The sequence below is a fragment of the Lathyrus oleraceus genome, chromosome 4, assembly GCF_024323335.1.
Source record: "Lathyrus oleraceus cultivar Zhongwan6 chromosome 4, CAAS_Psat_ZW6_1.0, whole genome shotgun sequence".
Lineage (NCBI taxonomy): Eukaryota > Viridiplantae > Streptophyta > Magnoliopsida > Fabales > Fabaceae > Lathyrus > Lathyrus oleraceus.
This window is the reverse complement of record NC_066582.1, coordinates 497,252,004-497,266,804: the sequence shown is the minus strand read 5'-3', so window position 1 is coordinate 497,266,804 and position 14,801 is coordinate 497,252,004. Positions and strand designations below refer to the sequence as shown.

Genomic DNA, 14,801 nt, shown 5'->3' with positions numbered 1-14,801 from the left:
TTAGCCTCATGCGGGACCATCCCTTCAGATTGAAGCTAGGAAGGCAAGAAGCACGGACCACCCAGGAAATGTTGAGCATGGATCAATCTTACATGATTCTCGGATAAAAGTTGAATACGCAGTTTGACAATCCCGCTTCAACCGACACAAACTTTAGCCTCCTGGCGGGGAAGGAGTCCCATCGCTGGAAGGACGAGGCTGACCAAGGAATGCAGGGCCAGTACGACAAGTATACGTCACTGAATTCATCACAAAAGAAGATCTATCAAGACTTTGCTAACACAAAATCCTGAAAGTGAGAGATTAACCCTTTTTCCCATCAAAGTGTCGTCCTGGACTGACAACTTAAAGTGCCACCATTTCCACAAGGGACATGTCCATAATACTGAATATTGCATCCAACTGAAGGATGATATTAAGAGGTTAATCAAGAGAGATCGATTGTATGAATACGTGAAGGGAGGAAAAAGAGGAACAGGAGAATCACCCAAGGGTAAATCTCCCTCAAAAGTTGTCGACGTCGGCACTAATGGCTAAGATAAAAAGGCCAGCAAAAGGGAAATGTCGGTATATATTGTTGTCATTTCTAGAGGAGCACCCTGAGGAAACCTCCCCTCCAAGGGGATCATTTAGAGAAATATCATCGAGATGTTGGTCGTCCATTAAACATTATGTTTGTATGATCACTTTCTTCGCATGCAGGATTAATTCTCAAAAATGAATGAAATATTGCAATTTTCAGATATATATTCATTTATTTTTAATTGTATGAAATAACATCGAGTCTGGAATATGACCAAAGGGATCGAGGTCCAGCACAAAATACACTACTGTATTTTTTAACAGGTATAATATATATATATATATATATATATATATATATATATATATATATATATATATAGAGAGAGAGAGAGAGAGAGAGAATCAGTCACATTCCTAAAAGATATTCTTAGATTCAATTGTGATTTGTTAAGTCACACGTTGTCTAGCTCTCACATTTGTACATATTTTAAAATACTAGTGATATATCGGTTGGTGCAACCTATACGCGGCTACATAATATGTGAGAATAGTAATTTATTGTCCAACTAAGTCTTCAACAATATATATTAATGGACAAGATGGAGGCTTCGATCCATATATACCTTCCCCACTATAAGTCCATCCCTCTATATATATATATAAACAATAACTTTCTTTTTCTCTTCATAATAACAGACAAGCCTCTTGTTTTTGTGAAAGGAAAAATGGCAAGTTCAAACATGGAATACTATCTTCCAATAATGGTTATGTTGTTATTACAGTTTATATTTGCAGGTATGACTCTTGGCACAAGAATTGCTCTTTTGGAGGGTTTGAGCCCAAGAGTGTTTGTAGTCTACAGATGTGCTTTTGCAACCATTGTTCTTGCTCCTCTTGCTTATTTATCATCAAGGTACTTTAATATAAACTTACTTTCACACCACTTCTCTTCAATTCATTTTTATTCATTTCTTTTTCATTACATAATTCTTCTCTTAATTAATTTTTTTACAGGAGAAATTCTGCTTCCTGTTCATTAAATTTAAGGAGTTTTTCATTGATATTCATCACCTCTCTAATTGGGTTTGTTTCCATTCTCAACTAGTATAAATGCATATTTACTCTCATTTATATCACAATAAGTAACATATATATATATATATATATATATATATATATATATATATATATATATATATATATATATATATATATATATATATATATATATATATATATATATATATATGTATATATATATATGGATAAAACACTAGAGACCATTGGTATATAAATGTTTCTAAGAGTCCTATTTAGATTTGAAAAAAATGAATGTTAAATAACAATAATAATTTTATTTGTAAGAGTTAAATTTCACATCAACAAGTAAAATAAATTTATTAGTTTTATAAATTTATGAGGAGATATAACATCCGTTACTTTAGAAGTGGAAAATGATCATATTCTCCCTATTTAAACTTCTCCACAAAAGTCTAAAAGGAAGTGTACGACTGAGATGATTAAGAATGCGGATCTAATATTTTGTCTCGTTCAAAAAATAAAATAGAGAATGGGGCAAGAAAGACATTGAATTCTTAAAGATTCAAAATTGCAAATATTCTTAATAATCCCAAAAGCTTGGAAAAAATAATAACAAAACGAACATGATCTAGATGATTAATTTTACCACCCTATTCTCTCCTCTCTCTTGTGACATTATGTGTTTAGATAAAAAACTAAAATGAATTTATTACTATTTAATAATGAGAAAATAATAGATGCGTTATAAAATAATTTTATAGTGTATCAAATCATCAAGATATTTTAAAATTATTTGGATGATATAGTTGATTGTTGACTTTTTATTTGACGAGACTATAAATTATTTTACACCGTCAATACATATTTATTAAATTCTTTAATTATTTAATAAAAATATTTTTATTAATTGGATGCCGGAAATATTATTTTATTAGGTTATTAGAATAGTTCATGTAAAAAAAAAAGTTCTGAACAATGACGCATATATTCAAAGAATCGTCGAGTGTTTGTTTATTTTACTCAATTTTGTTGATTCTAATAATCAACTATTTGGTAATATAATTTAATTCTCATCGGCCTCATTTAAATATCATTTTAAATTTTGGTATTTAAGACTAGTATAAGTATACAATAAAAACTAGTTTTTTCTTCATGAGCCCGTTGACGGTTTAAACATTAAAATTGTTTTGTGGTAATTCGATAAATACGTATTATCAGGGTTAACGTTGTGTAATAAATATGTGTTAGTTGAGTTAGATAAAATATAAAATAATAATTTAAAGTTAAATTTTTGATAACAACATTTATTTATATTTATATATTAATATAAACAGATTATTGATATTATAAATTAATAATTTAAAAAACAAAACTAGTTTTTATAGATGGATATTCATCTAGTAAAAATATGATAATTGGTGTATTTTATAGTTTTTATATTTAGTTGATAATTTGAAAAAATATTTAAAAAGAATCTTTAGTGGTTTGTTTCTTTTTATTGATTGTATCATTCAAATTTAAATTTATTCAATAAATATATTTTCCCATCCTCATAGATAAATAAATAGACTTTTATGTTATTTTTCATTTAATAAGATATGTGATTGATTTTAAGTGTTTTCACTTTTTTAATTAGTTGTTTCTTTTGGAATATCTTGCAGCATTACAGTGAATCAAAATTTGTATTTAGAGGGTTTATATCTTACTTCTTCTTCGGTTGGAAGTGCCATTTGCAATCTTCTTCCTGCAATAACATTTATAATAGCAGCAATTGTAGGGTAATTTTACTGAACTCAACCTATTTTTATCACACAATCAAAATTCAAACAAGTTTTCTTCTTTTAATTTAAAATTAAATATATTACAGAATGGAGAAAGTAAATATTAGAAGTTTGAGAACTATAGCCAAAATAGTTGGGACAATTATCTGTGTAGGTGGAGCAGTGGCCATTGCATTGTTGAAGGGTCCAAAGCTACTAAATGCAGAAAATCTACCTTCAAAATCAATCTTAACATTAGGCTCATCAGGAAGTGATGAGAATTGGTTGCTTGGATGTATGTGTCTCCTTGGATGCATCATTGCCTGGTCTGTTTTTATCATTTTGCAGGTATTTATCTAAATCTACATTCAGTATTTTAAGCAAGGTTTTAAAAAACAGTTAGTTACCGCAAAAACGATCGCGACAAAACAAAATCAGAAAATATTGATACCGATACCGTTATTGTTTATCATTTTTATGATGAAAAATAAATTATGGTTAATTCACAGTCCTAACTCCTAACTGTATCAGCCGAAATTGCGAAAGTCTTTAAACGACTGCAACGCGACTGTGATGTGACCGTTATTTAAAACCTTGATTTTAAGTCATGTAGATATTTTTTGCATGATATGTTACAAATCACAATATCAGCTTCTATAACCTTGCCACCTTTTTATCTTCAACAGGTTCCAACTTATGCAAGTCATCCTAATTACATATCACTTTCAGCATGGATGTGTTTCATGGCAACATTACAATCAGCAGCAGTGACATTATTCATTGAGCAAGACCTAAATGCATGGAAGATTACTTCTATACTTGAACTTGGTTGCTGTTTATATGCAGTACGTGAAGGATAAAAATATTTAACTATATGTCATATAAATTAATACATCAGAAGTAGAATTATTAGTAATTAATACATTTTGCAGGGAACTATGGGATCTGCAGTAACATTCAGTCTCCAATCATGGTGCATTTCAAGAAGAGGACCTGTTTTCTTTTCTATGTTTAATCCTATTTTCACATTAATTTGCACTGTATTGGCAGCTTTGTTGCTTCATGAGGAAATATACATTGGAAGGTACTAATTTTAGGTTCAAATAGTTCATGAAAATTCTTAACACAAATTGAATTATATGTGATTTCTATCTAACTAAATGATGCTTTTTTTTCTCTCTTCATGTTTGTTAGCTTGATAGGTGCAATTGGAGTGATTATTGGCTTGTTTATTGTGCTTTGGGGTAAAGCTGAAGATATAGTTGAAGTGAGAGAGAAGATAGACCCAAAATCTATGGTTAATGAGAAAGAGGAAGTGAAGTTATTGATAGATGAATCCTCTAAAAAGGAATATTCTAAAACAGATTTGAAAGAACCTCTCTTACCATGTTAGAACAAATGAATATCTCATCACAATAGATTATTTATTTTTTCTTTCTTTGATATGTTGCATGTAACTTAATTATTTGTCACACTTGAGTTTTCAGAAAACTATTCAATGTTTGTAAAATTCTTTTCAGAATTGTTTTAGTAGGAGATTGTGTATTATAAATTGTTACATTAAAACTTATGAACTCCTTAATTTTAAACGTACAGTGTGTTTTTTTAAGAGAATTGGATCGAGACTATTAGAGGAGGCAAGCAGGCCAAAAGAAGCCTAAAAAAGAACATTATAAGTAGACATCTCACTCCATCAGGAAGAAGAAGAACTAAGCCTCAAAGACCTATCCTTACCGAGAGAGGAAACCGCCAAATCTGCGTATCTAGTAACAAGAATAAATCACCAAAGCCAAGAAATACCTAAGAAAACTCTCCACGTACAATTACCTAGGAGAGCTATGTGGAGCTATGTACTTGCAGGTACACAATCATATGCAATGATCTTAATAACATGTGATACTTTGTGGTTTTGATGTTGATAACATCTAATGTCAAACGGTGTTCAAAGGAGTTATTGAAGATCTATGATTAAACAAATTGATTGATTAAGAAGTATTTCTAATAAATTGGAAGATTCTTTACCGTGCCTAGTCGATTAGGGACTTATTCTAATCGATTAGAGTAAGGTAAATGACTTCCCAATTGATTAGAAATAAAGCTAGTCGATTAAGACACTAGAGGTTGGAAGCTTTCTTTTTTGGAGCTCATAATCGATTATTCCTATGGCATAGTTGGCTAATGTATCATTTTCTTTTTGAACCAAATCATTTCTTATATAAGAAGGTTTCACCTCATTTTAAATCACACAGGGATTTGGATTTTTACTATCCTTTTCTTATTTTCTTCTCTATTCCTCTCATTTTTATATTCTTTTACTAAAATTGCCTTAGTGCCTTATGAGTGAAAAATAATTGTGAGATATTTTATTGCATTGATATTCATGCTTAAGTGTTTTTCATCAAGATTAAGGAAGATTTAAGGAAGTAAATTAGGGTTGAGATGAAAGCTTAACGGATAAGGAAGAGTACTAGATGAAAAACTCGGAAAAATCTAATTTGGAGCGTCACACTAGTCACCCTACACAACAGGTCTGCTATGAGACATGTCGTCTCCTGCAGACACTATGTATTATCCCAATACTTATATTATTCTATAAAAAAATGGAATGGGTTTTACTCCTTGAGCCAAATCAATTCATAATCAAAATTCCAAAGATCCAAAGTCCGAACGAAACCCTGGAAAGGAAGGAGGCTATAAAAGGACATGTATGGGGAAATTGAAAGCAACTTTAGAAATTGAAAACACTTAGAGAAAAATATCTCATAAAGAAGAAAGGAAAGTTAAACTAGATTCTTATGTGTCTCCCGCCCTTCCACTCTTAAAGAATAACACTCAGTCAAACGTGGCACAACTTGCTTGTTGCTAGTTGAAGACTGCAAGTCGTAGAAGAGTTTATCTTAGGTTTATATTTTCTTATCCATGTTGTTTAGAAATGTTACACTTGAGATCCTGTTTTGTTGTATTTCTCTTTTTGATAAGCAATGTGAAACTTAATAAAAAGTAACTTTTTGTGTGATGTGATTTGATCTTAAGGATATATTTTTTTCATATGTTTTAACGTTACATATATGTTTCATTGGATAAAAAATGTAAATAGGAATATTTTTCATCTAGTTACTCGAGAGATTAAGAACTAGAACCATAGGAGAAAGCGGGACTTAACAAAGACGTGCATATATGTTATTGTGAGACTTAGGAATTTGTTCCATAGATATTTATTGGACATATTCTAAGTTGTTGGCATACATCAATAAGTCATGTTTTGGCCTCATTTGTCACAACATGTCTTAGCACACCAACACACTAGATGAAAATCATTAATTGGATCATTGTTGAACATGTTTCTCATAAGTTTCTTCCTTTTAGTTACTATTATTTACTCTAAATATGTGACAAGAAAAATTATTATTATTCTCTACTCATGACTACTCCCAACTTTTAAGTTGGAAATAAATTAAAGTTAATAGAAGTTCAGTGGGATCGATACTCTCTTTTTTAACACTTGCTACAACTTTTATTATGCATACTTGCACATACAAATAGGCCAATTTTATGCTTTGTGGAAAAAGAAGATGAGAATCTTCATAGAATATATGTATTTTGAAATGTGGAAGATTGTGAAAAAATATTCATTTTCCCCAGCATCAAGTTAATGGTGTTGTGGTAAACAAAAATAAAGATGATTAGACAAAAGTGGAAAGAGAAAAAGTTAAAGACAGATTGAAGGCAAAGACTATCATCACTACCTCTTTCAGTATTGACAAGTTCTTATGTCTCTCTCATTGGGAAACTGCTAAGGAAATGTGGAACACCCTTCAAATTACACATAAAGGTACAACCAAGGTATAAAGGACAAAGATGAACACATTAAATCATGAATATGTGCTCTTTAGAATAAAATCCGAGGAGAATATTTATGACATGCAAAAACACTTTATCCGCATTGTTAGTCGCATAGGAACTCTTGCAAAAAAAATCAAAACAATTATTTAATTTTAAAAGTCCTTAAATGCCTAAACTGTAGTTGGCAGCCCAAAGTCGTTGAAGTTTTTGAATCTAAGAGTCTGTCATCCATGTACTTGGCTATCCTTTTTAGTAAATTGTAGGACCATGAGATGGAGGTAAAAAGACTAGCATATTATGAAAAAGGTGACAAGAAGAAGAAGAAGAAGAAAAAGAAAAAGTATTGCTTTAAAAGATATAAACGTCAAAGATATGGAGTCTAATGACGAGTACTTCCAAAGCAAGTAATAAATACATTGAAATCATGTTTCAAAAATTTAAGGGATTCCTAAGGCGTAAAAAATAAACTTCAAAATTCCAAAATAAAAGTGAAGAATGTTCCTCATTCACTCGTACATGCCATCAATGCGGAAAGAAGAGCACATAAGACCAAACTTCCCTAAAAACTAGAATAAGAGAAGGATACTCATTTAAAATAAACTTCAAAATTCCAAAATAAAAATAGATAAAGATCCTCATTCACTACTATATGACATTAATGCAACTAAGTGAAAACAATCACTTCCATAACGTCACTATCAAATATGCCTTTTAAGGGAGAGACTAGCACCCCCGATTAGAAGAAGGAGATTATAAGACAACTCAATTTCCCAAAAGGATCTTCTGCCATAGATATCATACCACAAATAAGTTCAGTTTAAAATTAACCTCCAATGCCATTTTTTAAGTAGGACCAATGAATAAGAACAATTTATTTCCAAACCTTAACACACATTTTTAAAAAGGAAAGGAAGAACACATGGATCAAATTAAGGACCGAAATAAGGATAATGGCTCCCGCCCAAACTAACATAGAAATGGCTCCAAAAGAATAATTGTCTATTAATAATCCTAATCAAAGACTCTTAGTTGACTTTGGAGCAAGGATTAAAACCAACCAAAAGGCTAAGATAGTTGAAGGGGAGACACTCTTGTTGAAATTGCAGAAAGTTTTCTACCAAAATCCAAAAATTGGATCCAAAATTAACCCATATGAGCCCGCTCTTAGAAGAATTAACACTAAGCCTCAAAGTAGGTTCGAAAACCCGGATGATAGACTTAATGGTCCAAATCAGAGATAAACCCATAGAGAAGACCCATATCCACCACATGACCATTTAGGCCATTGATTCCTTCCACCACTAAAAAGAAAAACAATGGGGCTAGATGATCTTATTTCTGTATCCCCTTTTGAATATTAATTTCTTGATTATGAATTACATTAACAAGATTAACAATAATAAGATTCCTTGAGAACACACAAGGGTATATCTAAACGAATCATTTATCATAGAAATGAAACCTATACAATATATAGTCTAGGAAGCTCCAAATAACATAATAATATTTCTTTTTAAAATCAACCTTAAAGTTTAGGAAGTCTTTGTTGGTTTTATTAGATAAATCAACAATTTCATTAACCTCCACCACTCCATCAACCAAAAATATCCCCTTTAAAAAAGTAGACTTATTCGGCTAACCTTGGAAGACGGGAAACACATAATCCTAATATAGTTAAGCTGAAGAGTAGGCTTTTAGTTGGAAAGGCAAGCATCTTTATTTGGGTGGAAATGTGGTATTGTTTAATGCAACTCTGAATCATATTTCCATTTATATGTTGTCTTTTTTCAAGGCTCCTAAATCAATTTTAGATGGGATCATCAAGGTGCATATGGATTTTCTGTGGAGTGGTGGGGAAGGTGTTAGGAAGATTAATTGAGTTAGTTGGAATCGGGTTTTCTTGGCTAAGAAGGATTGTGGCTTAGGTGTCAAGCATTGTGATACGTTCAACAAGGCTCTCATTAGTAATTCAGGATGGCAATGATTATCTGAGCCAAATACCATATAGTCTAAGTTTCCTAAATTTAGGTACGCCGACCTTCATTCCATCTTCTTCGGTGTTGGTTCGTATAACACTCTATTTGATGAAGGGATCTGAGGAGTGTGTTTTTTAATGATGTTGGTCCTGGTTGGTTTTCAGGTGGCATTTCGTGTAAGCTAGGGAATTGGGCTTCTTTTGATTTTTGGAATCACATTTGGTTAGGGCAGGATCCTTAGAGTATTCTTTTTCTATAACCCATTTGTGTGTTACTCACCCTTTTGGAAAAGTGGCAGACATGGGTCATTGGTCTGGGAATCATTGGCAATAGGATCTTGGTTTGATTGATCCTAATTTTCAGAAGCTAGCAGAGCCCAACTGCATGAGATGAAGGAAATTTTGAAGGGGGTGGGATCTATTGAAAAGGTTGAGGACATAGTAGTGTTGTGAAGGAATGCCAATGGTTTTTCAGTAAAAAACATTTACCTAAGTCTTAAGGAGTAGAGTAATGCCAACTTGATCTCGGATGTTAGCTTGCTAAAGGACTTAAATGTGGAAAGTCAAAGTGTCAAGAAAGATTAAACTATTTGGTTGGAGACTCATTCTCGACAAGCTTCCATCTAGGCTAGAGTTGCTAAGATAAGGGTTCTTATTGGTGAACAATTTCTAATTTGTCCTATATGTTCCAGAATGGGGTGGAGGCGTTGGTGAACAGTTGCTAATATGTCCCATCATTTCCAGTATGGAATTTGGTGGGGAATTAGTTAGGTCTCGAGGCGTTTGAAGTGGCTTATCTGACTCATCCTTCTTTCAAGCATGTCTAAATGGGGTTGGAGGGTCCAATTCGTAAGAAATTTCATAGTCTGGTGCGCTTGCGATTTCTTGGTCCACGTGGCTTGTTAGGAACGAAGTTGTATTCAATGACAAGCGTAGGAATGTAGAGAAAATCTTTGGTTTTAACAAATATTTGTCTTTGGACTGGTTGGCTCTTTACTTTACGGGGAGGGAATTTTTGGCGTGGGGTGTTTGGATCTCTAATTTGTTGCATTACATTGCATAGTTATATTTTTGCATAGTAGTTGGCCAATTCATCTCACATTTTATTTGGGATTTGAATTTCAGTTGGTTTGGAGTTGCTTTATTTCAGATTTGGTGCAGTTGTGACCTAAGGCAGTTTACTTCTATAGGTCTTATTCTCTCGTAACAGGCTAATCTAGGTTGTGTGGTGTTATGACAGTTGTTGTAAAAGGACCTGCATGGGGGAATTGAAAGCAACTTCAGAAATTGAAAACACTTAGAGAAAAATATTTCATAAAGAAGAAAGGAAAGTTAAACCAGATTCTTATGTGCCCCCCTCCCTTCCACTCTTGAAGAATACCACTCAGTCAGACGTGACCCAAATCGCTTGTTGTTGTTGTTGGTTGAAGAGTGCAAGTAGTAGAAGAGTTTATCTTAGGTTTATATTTTCTTATCCATGTTGTTTAGAAATGTTAAGCTTCAAATCATGTTTTGTTGTATTTCTCTTTTTGCTAAGGAATGTGAAGTTTAATAAAAAGTAACTTTTTTGTTTGATGTGATTTGATCTTAAGGATACATTTTATCATATGTTTTAACGTTGCATATATGTTTCTTTTGATAAAAAAATATAAATAGGAATATTTTTCATCTAGTTACTCAAGAGATAAAGAACTAGAACCATAGGAGATAAAGAACCTTGGTTCCATTCTGTTTTTTATAACATTATTATATTTAAATTTAAAATAAAACTTATTTATTATGCAATATTTTTATTTAATTATGTGTTTTAATTAAATAGTATAATTTTGAATTTTATTTTAATTTCTTTTAAAGTAATACAATTGAATGAGCATAATGTAGATGTTGTTATAGAAAAATAGTGATTTTTCATCGAAGAAATGAATCTTAGAATTTTTGTGGTCGCGATTCTTTTTGTTTAGACAGTCGTCATTGATTGAACCAGGCTATGGATCATTTTACAACAAAATTTTCCACCAAATGCATTCAACCTCATGCCACCAAAATACCTCAAATAATCATAGTACAAATCATCTATTCTATCAAAGACCATCAAGAAATCAAAGTCATTTCAATCTTCTTATTATTCTATAGTAAGATTATTTTATTATTTTATTTAATATAAATTAATTAACTCCTTCAAAATTAATTTTACCAACAACATTTATTTAAATACTGCATATGAATTTTAACACTATTGTTTATTTAAATAAATAACATAATTAAAAGAAACAATACTATTATTTATTACAAACTATTATACCAACAACACATGTAATTTGGTGGTTGGGGTGTTCTCTTGCATAAGAAACTGTTAATTTTCTAGAATATTTTGATGACTTTTTCATTTAAAATAATTGTGTTTTAAATGGGGTAATAAGAAAGGTTGCACATTGTTTTTAAACATTAAATTCAGAATGCAACCCTTCTTCCATTTTGTTAATCTTCTCTCATTCCCTGAACTATCCACTTTTGCTCTAAAATGAAATAAACTCTTACTCCATCATCCTTAGTCAGCTCTCAAGCTGCCAAATCGTAGTTATCTACCTCTCATTTTTATTTTTATTCCTACACATATATATCTTCATTTATTTTCAAGTGATTATTTTTTCTATTATACTTTAATATATTTTTATTTGTAAAATTGTAGGGGTATGTGATTTTTTTCACTTTTTTTAAATAGTTATTTTTTCACCTTTTTTTCATAATAAATCGTTCAATTGAGGAATACTGAATTCATCTATTTGTATTATGTTTAATTATCACTACGCCAAAAACTGGAATAGACAGTGCACCTTAGAGGGCGCTTTATTACAAAAGCGCACTCTAAAGTGAAGCGAAAAAATAAGGAGCAAACAACTAGAATAGACAGCGCACTTTAGAGGGCGCTTTTGTAATAAAGCGCCCTCTAAGGTGAAGCGAAAAAATAAGGAGGAGATAGAGGGACAACAATACATGGCGCTTTTTAGAAAGCGCCCTCTAAGGTTACCCTTAAAGGGCGCTTTTAAAAAAGCGCTCTATAAGTCCATGTGCATTTCCAGTTTATAAAGCGCTTTTGGAAAGCCTTAGAGAGCGCTTTCATAAGCGCCCTCTTAGGCCCCCTTTAGAGGGCGCTTTTTTTCCACAAGCGCCCTCTAAGGTCCCCTTTAGTAAACATTAAAATTATAACATACTGCGCGTTTTGTTATTTCACTCTCTGTTATTTTCATTCTTTTTCACGTTAGGGTTCTCACTGCTACGATTTTCGCTACTTCTAAGGCGTTCTCCTTCCACCTCTGTTAGATCTACGACGTTTCCTCCTTCTATTAATTCGTTGTTAGCTGTTCGATTTTGACACCATAGGTATTTTTCTAATCTTCATATTACTTGGTTTCTCTTCTGACGTTCGCTATTGTTCATTTTTGGTTTCATTTTTCTTGGTTCATACATTTATTGAGTATTCTCAACAATAATTATTGGGTTGCAATGCTAGCAATGGAGACTAGGCATTATGGGTTAAATTTCACCAATTGTTCCATTTGTTTCTCGATGTAGAAAAAGGAGGCAGCAATATCTAAAACACCTTCTACCAATCAAAGGTACACTATGCACCTTATGAGTGTATTTATTCTAGCATACATAGCGTAGCTAGTAACTTAAGAAGTTTAGGTATGGATGTTATTTGATAGAGTAAATTAGAGTCGACTATTCTTCTGTTGGCTTTCAGTTAGACCATTATACAATTCTACATATATATTTTCTAGTCAATGTTTATCTTTTGCAAAAACTATATGATGATATATAACTATGCTACAAATTAGTGCATACCACTAATGCTTAATGCATGGTTCATACATTCTCATGCTATTGAAGTCAGAGATATCTGAAAATGTTGAGAAACTAACTCAATAAACCAAAATTGTTTTGGTTTTGGGTTGTTGTTGGAGACATGAATGCCCTGCACAGAGACTAACTCAATAAAGCGAAATTGTTTTGTCTCATCCCATTTTTGGTTTCTCTTCTGAAATTGTTTTTTGTTTATTCTAATTAGTAATGGATAATACATGGATGTCTTCCAATCGATTGTCGAGAGAGTACGAGAATGGGGTATCAGAATTCGTTAAGTTTACCGTTGCGCACGCCGAAGACCCCAGTAGAATGATATGTCATTGCTTGGGTTGTTATTATGGGAAACGGGTTGACGCAGTTCAGTTGACATCGCATCTAATGAGGCATGGAATTGATCGAAGTTATACATGTTGGAATTTGCATGGTGAGAAAAGTAACGAGAATGTTGAACCGGAGGATAGTACGACCTATGCCTCAAACTATAGTGGCGCAGATACATACGATTGTGATCGAGTTGAAGAGATTGCAGAAGCACTTGAAGGAGATCTTAAGGATTGTCCCGAAATGTTTGAGAGGTTGGTAAGTGATGCAGAGAAACCTTTGTATGATGGTTGCACTAAATTCACAAGATTGTCTACGGTATTAAAGTTGTACAACTTAAAGGCGGGCAATGGATGGTCGGATAAAAGTTTCACAGAGTTATTAGCCCTTTTGAAAGATATGCTTCCTGAGGATAATGTTCTTCCCAATCGAACATATGAGACCAAAAAGATGTAGAACATATTCCAACCAAGAAAAGAAAGAGAACATAGTGAAAAAGGTACAGGTCAAATGATTTTAATTGTTTTCTTTATTACAGGTAAAATGACTTTATTACAGGTAAAAGGTATAAACACAATTATATGATATTTATGCATAAAAAATGTTAATTCTTGATCTTATACTTCACCTAACTAATTTTATGATATTTTAGGTTCATGCTATTGATATTGAACAAAAAGAGGTTGTTGCTAAGAAGACTGCGGCTAGCAAAAAAAACATACATCTCAGAGATGCTTTTGCTACTTAGTTTTATTTCTTTTTAAGTTATGAATTGGTTGTATATTTAGAATCTTTAGAAGTTAAACGATTATATATCAGTGGATTGTTGTATATGTATGGATTGTTGTATATAAGGCTTGTTGAATGCAATGTGTGAAAAAGGGCTTCAAATTATACAGTTTTAGGTGTACTGCTTCAATATACAGGTTGTCTAAAATAAATAAAAAAATATAGCGCTTTTTAAAAAAAAAATTTAAATAACCACCCACTTTAGAGGGCGCTTTCCAAAATAAGCGCCCTCTAAACCCTTTAAATTTCCACTTTAGAGGGCGCTTTCCAGTAAAAGCGCCCTCTAAACCCTTAAAAGTTTCCACTTTAGAGGGCGCTTTCCAGTAAAAGCGCCCTCTAAACCCTTAAAAGTTTCCACTTTAGAGGGCGATTTCTTTAAAAAGCGCCCTCTAAAGTGGCCCTTAAAGGGCTTAAAGAGCCACTTTAGAAAGCGCTTTCACCAGGAAAAAAAACGCTGTCTTTACCTATAGCCAGCGCCAGATTAGAGGGCGCTTTAAAGCGCTGTTATAGGCCAAAAAAAGCGCCCTCTTTTCCCTTATTTGGCGTAGTGATTTCCATCCTCTTCAAGCTTGTTACGAAAGACCCATCCAGTTTTATTTACTTGATTAATTAAAACTTTGGGAGAAAGTTCACATAAGTTTTTTCTCTCAAATTGATTTAACTTTTCTTACATATCAAGA

At 32.3% G+C, this 14,801-nt stretch overlaps 1 protein-coding gene across 1 annotated transcript; it reads left to right on the top strand.

The window, feature by feature from the left end:
- Positions 1-1,211: 1,211 nt before the first annotated feature.
- On the top strand, positions 1,212-4,864 carry LOC127076765 (WAT1-related protein At4g30420). The gene is made up of 7 exons (XM_051018539.1): positions 1,212-1,438; positions 1,540-1,608; positions 3,228-3,344; positions 3,434-3,674; positions 4,013-4,171; positions 4,259-4,410; positions 4,521-4,864. Exons 1-7 carry the CDS (start codon positions 1,251-1,253, stop codon positions 4,717-4,719), a joined length of 1,125 nt encoding a protein of 374 aa, XP_050874496.1. The 5' UTR covers positions 1,212-1,250; the 3' UTR covers positions 4,720-4,864.
- Positions 4,865-14,801: the final 9,937 nt, after the last annotated feature.

Coding starts and splice junctions, on each gene's coding strand:
- LOC127076765 (XM_051018539.1), top strand. CDS start 1,251: ATGGCAAGTTCAAACATGGAATACTATCTTCCAATAATGGTTATGTTG. Junction 1,439..1,539: donor CTTGCTTATTTATCATCAAG/GTACTTTAATAT, acceptor ATTTTTTTACAG/GAGAAATTCTGCTTCCTGTT. Junction 3,345..3,433: donor ATAATAGCAGCAATTGTAGG/GTAATTTTACTG, acceptor AATATATTACAG/AATGGAGAAAGTAAATATTA.